A 17,199-nucleotide genomic window follows, 5' to 3' on the forward strand; every position below is an offset into this window, starting at 1 on the left:
CCATATCAGACTTTAACAAGACAATTAAAATATTACACGATTTAATAACATCTTCAGTATTAGCAAATGATATAATATCCCTCTATGTGATAAAGTTTCATATAAACTATACACACTTGTCGAAGCAAGTCGTTTCTTTGTACTGTCATCTCTAATTATCTTTTAACTTTCAGTTATCTTTCAAGATATAATACTGTAATGAACGTTGGGTTCAAATGCTTTCATTTCTACCGACTAGTGTTCTTGTTATACAAATATTGTGGCTGTGGTCGTGTTGTTTGAATGATTTTTATGAATATGTCTCATTATTATCATGTTTCTTAAATTAATTCCTTTTAACTTCTTGATTTTTTTTGTGACATAATTACATGATCTAGAAAATGAATTTACGTAAACGATGTGATCCACATTTATCCATCTCCTAGAAGAATATAAAACTGTAGTTTTTTTCCACTCAATGGATATCTGTTAACTATAATTTTTCTTAGCCCTTATTTCTCAACTTACTATGAAGTCGTAAAAATTCAATACTTAAATTACCCTTTAACCAATAGACACTAAGTATTTTAGATAAGGTTCATCTGTCCTTCTCGTTCTCAGGTGCCTTCGCGAGAACTCGCGATTGTTCCCAGGTGTTCTAAAATTGTATTGAGTATACAAATCAACAAATTACGTGACAATCGCAACTGATATAAAGTCATGGTGGGACGGCATATATCAGAACCATATTTTGATATCGCTTGTTATACTATAGGTATTTTGATGCGTGGTATCACAGAAAATGAATCGCCTTTGGGGATGGAATGAACAATTCTTTTGAATGCAAAATATTCGTACAATCAAGTCATAAAATGTTCTTGAGATGAGAGGTTTAGAATTTGGAAGAGAGATTTCCCTTGTATTAAGGATATTGAAAAACATGAAAAATCTGATCAACTTGGAGTACCAGAAGCACCCAGAAAAGCCATGCAACAAGTCTCCTAAAAGATGAGAATTCACGAACACAAAAGTTAGTGGCAAAAGCTGCCCATGTGACCCAAACAACAATACAAGACAAAAGCAATCTCCGCCTGGAAAATCGACCCAAGTTATGTGTACAAAAATTGCTTCAACAACATAATTTTTCAGCCTTCGCATACTTCAAGATCATGGAGAATGAAACGTGTATTATTTATGGTACTCTAGACAAAAGCATACTATTGAAGCCACCACACACACACACACACACACACACACTCATACAGAGCGCTGTCGATATCTGTGCGACCGAACTCTTAAGACTGACGCTAAGAAAATTTCGTCCTAATACACTACTTGATGACCCAAGGAAAGCCTGCAGATAGAAAGAGTGTGCTTGACACTCTTACAACTGAGTTGTTGTTTTTTTCAATAAAAATTACTTATAAAACAAAAAGTTGTCAGATATAGCATGATCAGACTTAATGACATGGACTATAACCAGGTGATAAGTCTTCAAAAACTATTTTAATATAACGTATTCAATCTCTGTATTGTAAGCTATATTCAAGAATTAATAAGTTCACTACTCCTATGAAAAAATAGATTAAAACATTAAAGGAACACACCTAAATGGTGACAGTTTTTATCACAATAAATATGCATTTTAATGGAGTTTAGTGTTATAATATGCTCAATTTATTAAACCTAGTTTTCGAAAGCTGACTATATTAGACGAACTATGGAGAAACTTTACATTTTTTAAGGTCATTGTTTGAGTTATGTTACGAAATAATTGTTTCACTGTGGTAAGTTGATCTAATTATTCTAATACCTTAATACAGATGACTTAATATACTAAGCGAATGCGTAATTTTTCTCGATGATATAAGTATGAAAATAAAAACAAACACTTTTAATTAAGTTGATGGTGACTGGTTGTTGAAGAAAAGCCCTGTGTCAGGTCGGTACCAAAATTATTAACGATAACACAAAAATATAGGGATTCATCTTGACTGAATTAGCAACTCCTCCAGAAATGCAAGCTTCCATGTCAAACGTATAGGCGGCGCAGTGCTCGTGAATTAGAGGACCAGATATCCTTTCAAGATGGCGTCTAAAGAATGCCCCTGCTTCACTACCACAGTCAGCCGAAACGTAGACATATCTACAGCGGACGAACTCAGTAAAGGCACTAAAAATGAGAGAGAGAAAGGTAATGCAACATTACCAAAAACTGCGGACACAACTTTTATAAACAAAACATAAGCACACTTAAATTAGGTAAACACTCATGTCATACATTAGCAAGAGATACTTAATAGTCTTAGGCTACTACTCTGTTATGAGGTGGAGTATAAATTAAACATTATTAGGCGGAAAAAAGAGTAATGTGACATTGCATTCGGTACGTTTCGCTACTTTATGATGTTTCACCAGATTCTGGACAACTATTTCTATGCATTCTGAAGCACCTCCTCCTTAGATTGTATCTAAAAACATTCTAGCGGATCACGATCAAAATACTACTCCTTGAGCAACTAAAAACACAAGAATAACTGTTTAACAATGATAAGTAATCTGTTAATTGCTGAACTTGAGTACTAACAACACACTTATAATTTAATATTAATATTACCACTTGTAGTAATTTGGGTTAAATACTAAAAGAATAAATAACTTTAAAAAGACTGGCAAATAAAAACGTTTAAAAAAGTTTGAAATTAGAGCTTAAGATGTGAAACAGTAAGTACTTTAGGCTTACCTGTAATTCGACTTATTGGTAAATCATAAAACAGGTTAATTACATTGTTTTATTAATATTAAACAAATACAATCCAAACACTAGTTAATTTTATCCTCATGTTTTAAGGATAAACTTGGTTATTTGACTTTAGATCGATTAGTTTAAATTCAGCTTATAGGTAAATTATAAATCAGGCTAAATACATTGTATTATTACATAAGTATTAATTAAAGTAGAAACTAGTTATTTGTCACTTTTATATAATTGAAGATAAACTTAATTAATTTAGTGTGAAAATAAAGTAGTGATATAATACTGTATTATATGTGATTCTCAAATGTTAGGCTTAACATTATAACTGTTGCTAATAAGCCACTAGTATTTAGAGTTAAATATTTATTCCCAGGCTACAAATACAATGATTCAGACTAACAGAGAAGCTAAGCGTTCACAGTTTGTTAGATTTGTAATAGATTTACTGTTATACATTTATTTTAATACCTATCTTTGTTTCAGTTTGATACATGTGACATATATTGTTGAATGTGTATTGTCAAGTCCCGCTTGTTTTCTAAATTTGTAGAAGATTCTCGAGGGCAAGAATGAACAATATAAGTTTTGCAAAAACACTAGCATGTCTTCGAATCTTGTCGAACTTTCGAGAATCTCTCCTAATAAGTATATAAACCGATGGACCAAGAATTAGAATAATATTACCGGTCAGCTACAGTCAATATGCTAAAAGCCACGAAAACTACAATTATGATTAACGTTTATTAATCGGAAAGCTACAGATATTTGACTAGGAACGTTTATAGATTTCGAACATCACGAACCGTTCAACTTGGGACGTTGGTATTTCTATAAGGACATTAGATATCCTACTTAGTAAAAAGTTAGTTTGGTATCCGCATTAAACCAAAAAAGAATAGAACAACCTAGCATTTTATTCAAGTCAAGTATATATGTGTATGAACATAAAAGTAATTTATATCTCGTGGACCTGGACTGTTCATAAGATATTTAGCTCCAGACCAGATAGAAGACTGAATATTCTTTGTGAGTTTGTAAAAGTTTTGTATATAAACCAATATTTTAATAACTATTTCTAAAACCGTTATAATAAATTGTATTATTATTTGTATGTTAAAATATATTTGGGTTAAGAAAAAAAAAATGTGTGTATCCAGGGACGTAGATCCTGGGGGGATGGGGATACATCCCCCTTCATTTTAGGGGGGGTATGGTGCATACAATCATCCTCCCCAACAGTTTTGTCTGTTAAATTGTTTTATTGCATCACAGGCCCACAAATTGTGTGTTTGTTCTTGTGATTCTCGTGTTCTCACCAATCGAATTACATTGTTTTGAAATTTCGCACAAAGCTACTCGAGGGCTATCTGTGCTAGCCGTCCCTAATTTAGCAGTGTAAGACTAGAGGGAAGGCAGCTACTCATCACCACCCACCGCCAACTCTTGGGCTACTCTTTTACCAACGAATAGTGGGATTGACCGTCACATTATACGCCCCCACGGCTGGGAGGGCGAGCATGTTTAGCGCGATGCGGGCGCGAACCCGCGACCCTCGGATTACGAGTCGCACGCCTTACGCGCTTGGCCATGCCAGGCCTTCGAATTACATAATTAGGCCTAGATGTAGGCTTGTTCAGTAGCCGAAATGTACATCTTTAATATAGGCGTGCTTCTAAGCTTTTCGAGCTAAGCGATAGTTTGTAAGTATCAGTAGGTAGGCCTAAGTATACATGTAATGTTTGCAAGCACTATCACAGAATCCACCTATGTCTTGTACGTAGTGTGAGATTAAGTAAAATTTTCATCACAACAGATTGAACAGAGCATGAAATTCGAAAATATTACTCCCAAGCGTAAACTCCTATGATCTAGATCTGGCAGGCCATTTGTAGCATGTAGCTGCATCAATCTTATGTGTATATAGTTCGGTTTTCCTACGCCATTTGTTCTTATGCATGTCCAGCCGGTTTTATTGTCGAACGCCTTACTCTCTTTTGCTGTCGAAGTCGCTGACCAAAGTTTACGTTTAGTGTACAGTTAACAACAGGTTTGGGCCGCTCGGATCCAGACGCACCCTACATCAACCTCCTCCGCTCCCTTTAGTCTGAGCCTCGATTTTACAACAGGGCTCATCAGACCTGTGTTTGTGGCCCTCATTAATCCATGAAATTTCAGATTATCACCGCCCTCTAATAAAGTGCTGGTGCTTTATGGTAAAAGAAAAATATATTATCTTATCATAGATAGTCAAAATATTGTCTTTTCTTGTATAATTAAAACACAAAAAGGAGCAATTTCAACGGTCTGAAGCCTCTACTCTAATTGTATTGCTAGTTTTTGTTTAGGTGTTTTTATTTAATAGACGTGCTTATAGACATTATATCACAACGTGTTTGTTTTTTGATGAGCTTTAACAGGAATATAATATATCTGTGATTGTTTAAGTATTTTTCGAGAAACTTGTAATTACTTGTGTTGTAACTGGCACACATTATTGTCCCAACAATGTCCAGGCGGTCAGTCGGCTCGGTAGTCACTGTGAGGTTCACGCGTTCGATTTAAATACATTGTACAGTTCAGTCCTACTTCCATTCATTTTATCTTCGTTCGTTGTACGTTAGAGTTTTTCAATAAAGACTGTATTTTAGCCTGTTGAGTCATCTGGGAAACAGATTCCAATTATGACAAGCAAACGTTTGAAACTTTCCGATATTAGACAGTTCTGCAAGCCAGTTACTAGTACTACAAGTGACAATGCAGATGCAGGTAATCCAACAACCTCAGGCAAAGGAATAGAAACTTGACATACAGAGGAAATACCATGTTCATCAGAGGACGATTCTGAAAATGCTTGTTCAACTATTGTACATCATGAACCACCAGATAGTTGTGAAACAAGTTTGTGCAGTAATGAAAAATCTGACACTCCACAGATACAGTGTGGAAAGCTATATCATCCAGACGCACAACTAATACCACGACAAAAAGCAAAATATCAAAATATCAACTTCCAGGGCAAGTGGTTTAATGAGTTCCCATGGCTGCACTTCGACAATCAGACTCAAAAAGTCATATGCTTTCATTGTGCCAAGGCGAAAAATAGAGGCCTTTTTACAGGGAAATAGGAGAGGCCAGTGGATAATACCTTCATATCCACCGGTATTTGCAACTGGAAAAAGGCAAAACAGAAATTCAACGAACATCAATCCTCGTCTCAGCACAGATTCGCTATATCTCCAGAAGGTTCACTTGATGTAACTCCAGTGACTGTCCAGCTGTATGATGGAAAAAAGAAGCAGCAGGAAAAATGCAAAAGAAGTCTAGCCAAAATATTCAGAAGTTTACGTTTCTTACTGCGTCAAGGTTTAGCATTACGTAAACATGCTGATACGGAGGGGAATTTCCTACAGTTAATGAAGCTGAAAGAGGAAGATCCTGAGTTGACGGCCTACTTGTCAAAGAAAACCACATTCACATCACCCCAGGCTCGGAATTAAATAATGGAGATGTTCAGCCATCAAATACTGAGGAACATAGCACACGAAGTGCAGCAAAGTGTTACAGGTGCCGAACAGGAAGCAATATGTGTACGATACGTAGATGGGAGTCTCGACTATACTTGATGTACTGACTAGACTCAATTTACCACTGTCAGAATTAAGAGCACAAACGTATGATGGAGCCGCTAACATGAGTGGTGCGTACAATGGATGTCAGGCAAAAATAAAAGAGAAGTAACCGTCAGCTTTGTTTTTTCACTGCGGAACACACAAGGCTAACTTGATAATGCAACATGCAGTTGAAGCTTGTGAATGTGTTCGAGATTCTATCCAGTGGGTACATGAATTTGGTGTCTTGCGTCAGAGGTCAGGCAAATGCAAGACAATCTTTGAAAATATTGTATAGTCATACAGCCACAATGGTCCAGTTAAATACATCCACCCACTGTGTCCAATACACTGGTTGTGCCGCCTATCTGCAATTATATGTGCATTATGCAATTGCGGGTATTGCAAACATAGGAAAATTACAACAAGATACTTGATAAAGCTGAGAAAAAGGTAACTTCTCTAGATCTGGTGCCTATTGAACTACCACGCATTCGCAAGCCCCATCAGAAGAATCACAGGTGATGGCTCAGCACACCACTCTGCAACAGCTAGAGATTACTACAGAAGCTAATATTTTGAATTTGTGGACACAGTCATACAACATCTGACCACTAGATTCAATGCAGACAACGATGACTTGAGGCAATATCTGGCACTTGAGAACATGATCACATCTGGCAAGATTGGTAATTCGGTTATAAACTTCTATCCAGAAATCTTTGCACAACGGCTCGAGTTTCAGTTGCCCATCTTCAAAGGAACAACAAAAGCACTATCTCTGAAAAGTGCGAAGGATGCTTACTGTAAAATGCATGAAACAAGCCAGCAGATGTTTAGTGAAGTGTTTTTTCTCATGACAATTTTGCTTGTATGTCCAGTATCCAGCTGCGAATGTGAACACAGCTTTTTTGCATTAAGACGGTTGAAGACGTGGTTAAGTTCAATTATATCTCAGTGCCGCCGCAACCACGTGGCAGTTTGTCACACTCACAAAGATGAGGTCGACAAGATAAATATAGAAGAGCTTATGAAAGAATTCATAAACAGATCATCACAAAGGAGGTCTATGTTTGGGAACATGTAGACTAGAGGACTAAATGAATCTTATTTCAATGAAAAGTATGAATAATTATGTGCTACATTGTATTGATGTGTAATTTTTAGGAGTTCACAAAGACATGTTAATTATTTTTATCAAACAACATGAACAATTTTTCAGTAGATATAAACTTTTCAAAGGTAATTACTAATTTTATTAATATTTGAAAACGTAATTCATGCAATGAAAGTTATTACTAACCTTGTCAAGTATAATGGCCATCTTTTATACTGTGCAGTGTCTAGGAATAAATTCATGTAGCAGTTAATTTGTGACACATTTGTCTTTATTCTATTAACATTTTGAAAACTGTTCACAACACCTCACTTATACAAACCTACATGGAAACTTTGAAGTATCGTGGCAACAAGATTACTCTGGGACTGCATGTTTACAACTTTCAGGTTCACGTAATTAGAGATTACCAATTTGCAAATTGAACAATCCATAGAAGTGGTTGCAAAAATCATCCTCCCCGTCGGGTGTAAAAATCTACGTCCCTGTGTGTATCAACCTTGTTTGCAAATATTATATCATAAATTTGATACGTATTGATATGTAATTAACTTTTAAATTAAAATTAAAATTTTCGACTATTTGAAATCGTAATAGGTTAACGTAAATAACCTTATAAATTATAATATGCAACAAATTTGATAGGTGCAATGATATGGTTATACTTGGGAACTCGGGACCAGTATGTATTTTCAACAAAATTCAAGATAGATAGCACACCTTAACATTTGATTGGCGAAAAAAGCAGGAGGTCAATATGTTGCTGAGGGCAGAAACAATTTCAAGATTCACCTCACAGGTGACCGTATTATATATATTATATGAAGATTGTTTGTTTTTTAATTTCGCGCAAAGCTACTCGAGAGCTATTTGCGCTAGCTGTGTCTAATTTAACAGTGTAAGACTAGAGGGAAGGCAGCTAGTCATCACCACTCACCGCCAACTATTGAGCTACTCTTTTACCAACGAATAGTGGGATCGACCGTCACATTATAACGTCCTCACGGCTAAAAAGGCGAGCATGTTTGGTGCGACGAACCCGCGACCCTCAGATTACGAGTCTTATGCCTTAACCCACCTGACCATGCCGGGCCTTTATATGAAGAACTAATAGCATCACCGGAATGGTATTAAATCTAAATTACGGAAGTTAAAGCATACTCTAAACATTAGTGGTTTTAATTGTTACATTAGTATCCGTGTTCCACTGAAAACTATAAAATATGAATTATTTTTCTTATTCGTACTTACTTTAAAAATCAAAGTTTCGAAACTGTAACGGTCCACTGCACGCTGCAATTAACATTTTCTATTAACTTGTGAAACATTTGCTGTTGGGAATTTTAACGTGACTAGGTGAACTAGAGTACATGTATAATCAGTGATGTTTAAACAGGTTTTTTATCATGATGTCATCAGTGAAAATAGTGCCTATAATATGTGAAAGCGTTTATAAAATAGTTATTTATAAAATAATAGATACTGTTCGTTAGAGAAAGGCTCTCTCAATAGGAAACTTCAAGATCTGAATTTGATTTAAAAGCCTGAAGGTAATTAATTAAAAAACTTGTAGTTCGATCCATGTGGTGGGAACAGCGGAGATAGTCCACTGTGCAGCTTTCAGCTTAAAAAAACAACAACAACAAACAAATAAATAACTGACGAAACTGAAAATATTATATAGCTTTTTGCTATTAAGTGAAAGACTACTGTCTCCCAAACAAATAAATAAAGATAAGAAGTGTAGTCAGCTTAGTGGCGCTATTAGTTTCGGGGACCGGAGACATGGCGAGCCAGGTTTGAATCTATATGCTATATTACAAAACCTTACCCATTCGTTAAGTTGTGGCCCGGCATGGCCAGATGGGTTAAGGCGTTCGACTCGTAATCTGAGGGTCGTGGGTTCGAATCCATGTCATACCAAACATGCTAGCCCTTTCAGCCGTGATTTAATGTGATGGTCAATCCCACTATTCGTTAGTAAAAGAGTAGCCCAAGAGTTGGCGGTGGGTGGTGATGACTAGCTGCCTTTCCTCTAGTCTTACGCTGCTAAATTAGGGACGGCTAGCGCAGATAGCCCTTGAATCGCTTTGCGCGAAATTCAAAACAACAACAACAATCGTTAAGTTGTAGGGGGAGGGGTCATAAAAGTGACGTTCATTCCCTTTGTGTGGGTGGTAAGATCCTGTCTGACTAGCGTTGTTCGATTTAATCAGCAATCCAATTTTTTTTTTGACGTCAGATAGCTATATAGTCTTAGGAGCTTTGCAATAAATATAAGTGCTAATTGAACTTTTCGTGAAACAAATTTTATATGAATAAACGATAAAATTTTTTACAACTAAAACAGCAGCAAAATTATATTTAAGATCTGAAAAAAAATTGAATTGCACTGAAAATATTGCGGAACGTAAAACACATTTTCAAAATTTGTACGTTTGGAATATTAATGTAGCTTTAAAAAAACCCCAACAAAAACAAGGACAAATGGTGATCTAACCAACAGGTTTTCCGTAAACTTTCTTCAACATTTCCGTCGTCTTTCACGTTTTCTGACAACCACTGAGTGTGACGAGACGTTGGAGCACACTTGTCTTCCGCCACCGAGATGTTTTGAAAGCATAAAGCATGACGTAAATATTCTGTATTAAAAAAAGTATGTAGATAATTCATAATTAAAGCAAAAAAACAACAACATATGTACATCTAAAGCAGCTTATAAATTATGATCACAGTGAAAATGTATTTTGAATATCAACAAATAAGCATATAAACATGTGCATTAAGACTGTTTATATATTTATTATAATACTGCTCATTTTAAAAAAGAATATTTATCATGTACAAAATCAACCACTTTCATTTGAAGAGTTTAACATATACTGGAAGTGGAAATTAAAAATGTATAACTCAAATAAGTTTACCGATTATAACTTAGAAAGAAAAATCGTCTTACATGTATACACAATTTTCTACTTATTTCAGCTCAAAAATATACCAAACATTGAATAACAACGACAAAAAAAAACCGTATTTTCAAACCTTTCGTTATTTAGCACTCACCATTCTGAACTTCACTTGACACACATAATTCGGTAATGAATTGACGAGCGCCTGCTACTACTTGATTAAAAACTCGCCGCTGAGTGTCGCTAAAGCATCGTTTTTTGTGGTCGTCAACACAACGAACGCTTTTCTGGAGCTCCCTAATGACGACAAAATAAAAGAGATTAGAATATGTGAATCTTTAAAACTAAAATAAAGGTTTAAACAAAGGATCTTTTATTATGAAATAAACATTAGATTATTAAGTAGCATAAAAGAAAGAACAAATAATTATCACTTGCTGTTATTTATTGGTGTAAACCAATATAAAAATAGGTTTATTAGAAACCTAAAGGTTTCTACCAAGTTCAGGAAAACATAATTGTATGTTAAACAAGATTCAAGTGAGGCTTAATTTGACTTTATATTTACCAATATTTTCGTAGGAAAGTCTATGTTCTAAGTGTGCCTTGTTTAACTCTTATTTGTGTTTAAGAGATCAATTTAACTACAATTATGTGTTTACACTTTTTTTATATATATAAATCCTTATCTACCTACGTCTCTTAGAGATAAGTGTAACAATTAAATTTCTTTTTACGGTGGGTGAGAGAAACTATTTATCTACAGTTTATTCCCTTAGTAGATTATAACACGTTTTTCAGGTGAGTTGTGATATATATTTTATCATAATAAATTATAGTTATTCTTATAACGATCAGAAACAGCTTTCGTAAATAGATACATTGTGTAATAACACTTATTAAATAATTTGTTTGTTTTGGAATTTCGCACAAAGCTACTCGAGTGCTAACTGTGGTAGCCGTCCTTCATTTAGCAGTGTAAGACTAGAGGGAAGGCAGCTAGTCATCACCGCCCACCGCCAACTCTTGGGCTACTCTTTTACCAACGAAAAGTGGGATTGACCATCACATTATAACGCCCCCCACGGCTGGGAGGGCGAACCCGCGACCCTCAGATTACGAAGTACACGCCTTAACGCGCTAGGCCATGCCGGGCCCTATTATTAAATAAGGAATATGCCATTGGTAATTTCTCTCAATGCTGCGAGATGCCGGAGAAATCAGAAAATTATATTAATGTCACTACCAATTGAGAAATTGTACGTTTTTGTGTGAGAAAGGCATTACTGAATAAATGAACTAAGGGAAACAGATTATAATGACCAAACTGATTAAAAAATTATCAGTAAGATATTATTTATAAATATTTGTACTTGCAACAATTGCTCAGAAAAAAGAAAATAATTAACAAACGTAACACAAAAATCGCCTTTTACGCGGTCATAAAATAAGGCTTACGCATAAATGTCTAAAATAGAGATTAAGCGTATTATTTAAGAAATATAATAAAAAAATAATCTATCACGTATAATGCTTTGAAATGTACTGCGATGGTAAGTTTAAGAACTTACAACTCTAAAATCCGGGGTTCGATTCCCACGGTGGACGCAGTAAATATTCCATTGTAGCTTTGCGCTCTAAACAAACAAATAAATGTGGTTTAATTTCTTTATCGTTCAGGTTTCAAACAAAAGTGAAACCTGAAAGATAAAGAATATGGTTTAAAATAATTTCTCAGTCTTTTGATTTTATAGTCAATTAATTAACCTAGATTTTAGAGGCTATTTCACCATCTATTCTTAAATTAAGATCTTTTATGTGTAGGTTACTCCTCTGTATACTCACAGAAACATATAAGTTTGAATGATGTTGTGCTAGAGTTAGAAAGTACATGTATATTGTACATTGACATTTAATATTTCACTCAAATATTATTCCTCCATTGAGATATATCAGTAGTAATATACGTTTTACGTTCTAATAAACTCATGCAAAGGTCTGCTTCACTTTCACTAATAATCAAATGTACCAGAAAACAAACAGACCAATGGAACTAAATCTCTCGTGAACAGATCTATGGAGTTATATTTCTTGCAAACAGCGATAGGTGCAGGATAAAAAACAAAACAAAAAAACCCCACAAGATTCCCGATTTAAAAACAATTTTGGATCTCGAAGTTAAATAAAACAACTAAAAATAAATCAATCTCAAGGCATTAAAAGGAGTGACTGAAAATAAATCAACGAGGTTTAAGAACTTATATTCCTATGTGGAATTAAGTAGACTTGAATGGAGATTTTTCAATAACTTTTAACCTATGTTTGTAACATCATCTCGCTTTAGTAACTTACATAACGACCAAATTATTCCAGATATTCTTTTCACTTATTCAACACTTGGTTCATAATTTAAGCTAAGCTCGAATATTCTTTAAAAACAATAAAATATAGAAGTTGAGTTTATTAAATTAAAATAGTCTTGGAGCCTCACCACGTCATTACAGTACATGTCGCCACGTTTGGTTATAAATACTATATGTAACGACTGTATATGTTGACAATATCCCTGCAGCGTATTTTTTTCTAAAGGCTCCCATATTCAAAATACACCAACTTCCCAGCAAATTTCCACAATTCATCTAGTGTGCTTGGATGGCGGTTTCACAGTACATGTTTCAATATGCGATGGAACAGAAATCTGTATACTTCGAGTCCGGTAACTTGGCCGGAATGTTTCCGTATGTAGAAGCGTAAATACCTGTTTCATTGTATCTACTTGAAGTATGCGACGATTGAATGAAAGGTTCGACTTGGTGGACCCATGGTCTGTTAGCCCCATTTTCAAACGGAGAGACTTCTTGATTATGTTGCCTACATGTGGACAGCTTTTGCCACTGACTTTTGAGTTCATGAATTGTCACCCGATGCTTGCCAGGCTGGAATACAACTTTTTGCAGATCTCTGTCTGGACGATCCTGTTGCTCCAAATTGATCCATAGTCCTTTGGTTCCAAAGGCAATTAAGTACAAGGAATATTCTTTCTTTCAAATTTTAAATTCCCAGCCTTAGCTCATCGATATGGTATCGTAATGTATGGCGTCAGAAAGAGGTGTCACATGCACATCCTAAAAGCGATCAATTTTCGATTGTATCACACTACCTACATCACACTGAAATAGTCAAAATATTTTTTCGATAGATGGAGTTTCACAGCGGCTTTATATCGGCTGTGTTTGTTACATGATTTGCCTGTTAAATATTGTTTAAATATAGCGCACTTAACCCGCTGTGTGCTAGATATGTTGTAAGATAGAAAATGCATAATAATAAAAAAGAAATTCAAATAAAAATTCATGCTGTAATGGAAGCTGATTATAATAAAAGAACGTCGTTAGAGAAATATGCGACTTGTGTTAAGTCAACCTTGTAGTCAGTTTGCTAAGCTGCATATCGTAAGGTGCAATGTTTAAGATGCGATGTAGTGCTAAACGTGTTTCATACTTTCCGTTCTGAAAGTATCATAATAGTGACAGTCAATTTCGCTAGTTAATTAAGAGTAGCCCAGTGTTTACTACACATCTGATGATACTGACTAATTTTCGTTCTTATGATTACACTATGCAACAAAAGTTTTACTTTTTCTTGTTCCTGGGCAGAAAGTGTTATTTCCCAATTGCGTACGCCTAAAGTAAATGGAAAAGACATATTTTTCTTTTCAAACTTTGCTTTTGTAACCTAGGTAATGAAATTTTCAAATTTACCCATTTTCCAGAACATTCTAGGTAGATTCACTGCTGAGTAGCTGATAAAGAATTTCTTCGAACTTTCAAGAACCTTTTAGAATTTTCTAGAACTTTCTATAGTAATATATATACAGGGGCTCACCACTCACCACTTCAGTTTAATTCCAGCTGCCTAAGTGAATACACAGACCTGTCTGATTTTATCAGAGATGGCATCAAGAAGCTGCAAGCATTCTCCAGACGCATTCTGTTATTATGTGGCCGATTTATCAAGACAATAGCGAAAACGTACTTTGTGACAGCATCTGCTAAAATGTGTGAAGCTTACAAGGCATATTTCGGCATGCCTATTGGTAATCAAGACAAACCCTGGACACCTCATTTTACCTGCGAGCACTGCAAAATACATTAGAAGGTAAGACAGACAATTTATGCTTGTTTGAATAATAAGATTTTATATTATACAAATTTCAGACCTTTTAAAATTTAAGTATCTTTCAGTGCACCTAAAAGAGGAATACAACAGCGTCAAGACCTTACTAGAAGCCTTGAAGTATGATGAGTATGGCTGGGAAGTTATCGGAGACTTCAAAATGGTGGCATTCCTGATGGGTCTTTACCAAGTTTCTCTGTTGTCTTTGTCTTTGGGACGGTACGGACAATCCAGCGCATTACAACAGGAAGCACTGGCGAAACGGACTGAGTTCTCTGTGGGGAGGCACAATGTCAAGTTTGTGCCACTAGTGGACCTCCAGAAGGTGTTGTTCCCACCACTGCACATAAAATTGGGTCTTATGAAACAATTTTCCACAGCTCTTGATAAGGTATCTGCAGTCTTCAAGTACCTTCGAGACTTCTTCCCTAAGCTAGCTGAGGCAAAGGTCAAAGCTGGTGTCTTCATTGGACCACAAATAAAGAAGATCCTGGAGTGCACATAATTCCCCAAGAAGCTCAGTAGAAAGAAAGGAAAAGCTTGGGGCAACTTTGTCGCAGTGGTTCGGGACTTCTCGGACAATCACAAGGTCGAAAATTATGTGGAACTGATTGAGGATCTGGTGAAGAACTACGGCAAAAAGTGCTGCAGGATGTCTCTGAAAGTCCATATCCTTGACGTTCATCTTGATAAATTCAAGGAGAACATGAGAGCATACGCAGAGGAGCAAGGCGAACGCTTCCACCAAGATCTACATGACTTTGAACGCTGCTACCAAGGAGCGTACAACGAAAAAGTGAAGGAAGACTATATTTGGGAGCTGATACGTGAAAGTGATTTACATTACAGTCGTAAATCTCGAGAAACTACTCACTTTTAAACATTTTGTTCATTTTTGTATAACTTTAGTATAAATACATGTAAATCTTGATTCACATGTTGTTTTATTCATGCCTTATGTAAATGAAAATGTGCAAATTTACCCGTTTTTGCATAGAAAATAATATTTCATTATTTAGGTCACAAAAGGAAAGCTTGAAGGGAATAATGGCCATTTTCTCTACTTTTACAACATAAACAATTAAGAAATAACACATACTATCCAGGAACAAAATTTGTGTTACATAGTGTTATCAGTTCCAAGTTAAGGATAGTTTTATGAACTCTTGTGACTCCTCTCACCTTCTTCAGCACTTGTATTACAAAAGGCACCGTTCAGACTGAAATGCGATACTAAGCCTGAAAAAGTATATTGTGATTTAAGGACTAACCTTTGAAACTGATGGGAAAGGATCAAGATCCTATGTTGACCAGACAACATACCAGTGCTCAATTCTATCGAAAATAGTTAGGAAGTAATAGGTATCAATATGCAAGAGAAGAAACCAAGAAGCACCTTGAAACTGCAGGAATCCATAATCCGCGTATCACATCATGAACAAACCCCTACCTACATTCAATCCCTCGTGCACTCTATGCTACAGCGATGTCAAACAGTTAAGAAAACCAGAGAAAACACAATCAAATACCAAAACGAGAAACAGATACTGTGACTACCTTTTACCAATTACATTAGTTGAGTTATCTTAAACCTAGGTTGTTTTTTCTCGGGTAATACTTTCGTATTTGTCAAGTATTTCTTGATTAACTGCTGTAATATATTTATCAACAAACAAATCGTAATTTTAAAGTTTTATCATCCAATTTAGTGAAGTTACAACAAGAGAATATTTATTATAATTAGAGGGTCTATTATTTTGTGCAGTATTTTTTACAATTTTTTAGAGCACGTTCAAAGAATAAATTCTTAATAGGAATTTCAAATAATTTTTAAAACCCTATTTCCAGCATCTTTATCCACGAATACCCTCAAAGTTTCACCATAATACCTTTTTGCACTAGTTTTTACACTTCTATAATATACAGTTCGTAAAAAATTACAGGAACCTAGAAAAATGTGTAAAAATATTGGTGATGCTATAATTCTTCTACCATTGTAAATACATGATAAATATTAAGATATATTGTAAGATTTCATCTCTTTTATTTTTATATTCTTTTGAAATGTTGGAAATAAGGTTATATTGCATCATACTTATAAGATGAGCTGTCATAGTGCAATTATTTTTTTTTCCATTGTTTAAAGACTATTTAATAATGTTTTATCCACCAGCTCTTTCGACCTTGTCTATCTTGGAAACGTTCCGTTGGTTACCCAGTTTTGATCTTTATGGTGTCAGCTTGTCAGAATTTTTACCCATCCCTCTTTTCTAAAAAGATATGAAAATCAATTTTGAAAATTTTAATATATTTACTGAAAGCGTGATAAGTTAACAGTCAACTTGAAAACGCATATAATAGATGTAAATAGGAAGAAAATCAGGAACGCAGACAAAAGCCTTTATTCATATAAACTTTGACAAGTGACGTTGTTGATTGAGAATATGCTCTTTAGCCTAGAGTTTACAGATTCTTTAAAAGCATTGTGTAGTATAATGTTCTTCCACACAATAAATAACTTCATGATAACATAGCTAGGTATTATGGAATCGTAAATTATGCATTATGGTGAAGGTATTCGTGGAAAAAGATGCTGGAAATAGGGTTTTAAAAATTATTTGAACTTCCTATTAAGAATTTATTCTTTGAATG

At 35.0% G+C, this 17,199-nt stretch overlaps 1 protein-coding gene across 3 annotated transcripts in view; it reads right to left on the reverse strand.

The window, feature by feature from the left end:
• Positions 1-17,199, reverse strand: part of LOC143252342 (uncharacterized) — a 41,043-nt gene that overhangs the window by 3,166 nt on the left and 20,678 nt on the right. Inside the window, exons 3-6 of one of the 3 annotated variants that reach the window (XR_013028942.1) lie at positions 11,943-12,008; positions 10,526-10,668; positions 9,963-10,104; positions 1,793-2,152 (exon numbers count right to left, since the gene is read on the reverse strand). Coding sequence is in view for 2 of the 3 variants with exons in the window: in XM_076504328.1 (XP_076360443.1) it covers positions 1,918-2,152; positions 9,963-10,104; positions 10,526-10,668; positions 11,943-12,008 (586 nt within the window). In the remaining variant the exon portion in view is untranslated. The remainder of the gene's footprint in view (positions 1-1,792; positions 2,153-9,962; positions 10,105-10,525; positions 10,669-11,942; positions 12,009-17,199) is intronic. The other 2 variants (XM_076504328.1, XM_076504333.1) reach the window with 2 other exon arrangements.

Source organism: Tachypleus tridentatus, chromosome 1, assembly GCF_004210375.1.
Source record: "Tachypleus tridentatus isolate NWPU-2018 chromosome 1, ASM421037v1, whole genome shotgun sequence".
In the NCBI taxonomy this organism is placed as follows: Eukaryota; Metazoa; Arthropoda; class Merostomata; order Xiphosura; family Limulidae; genus Tachypleus; species Tachypleus tridentatus.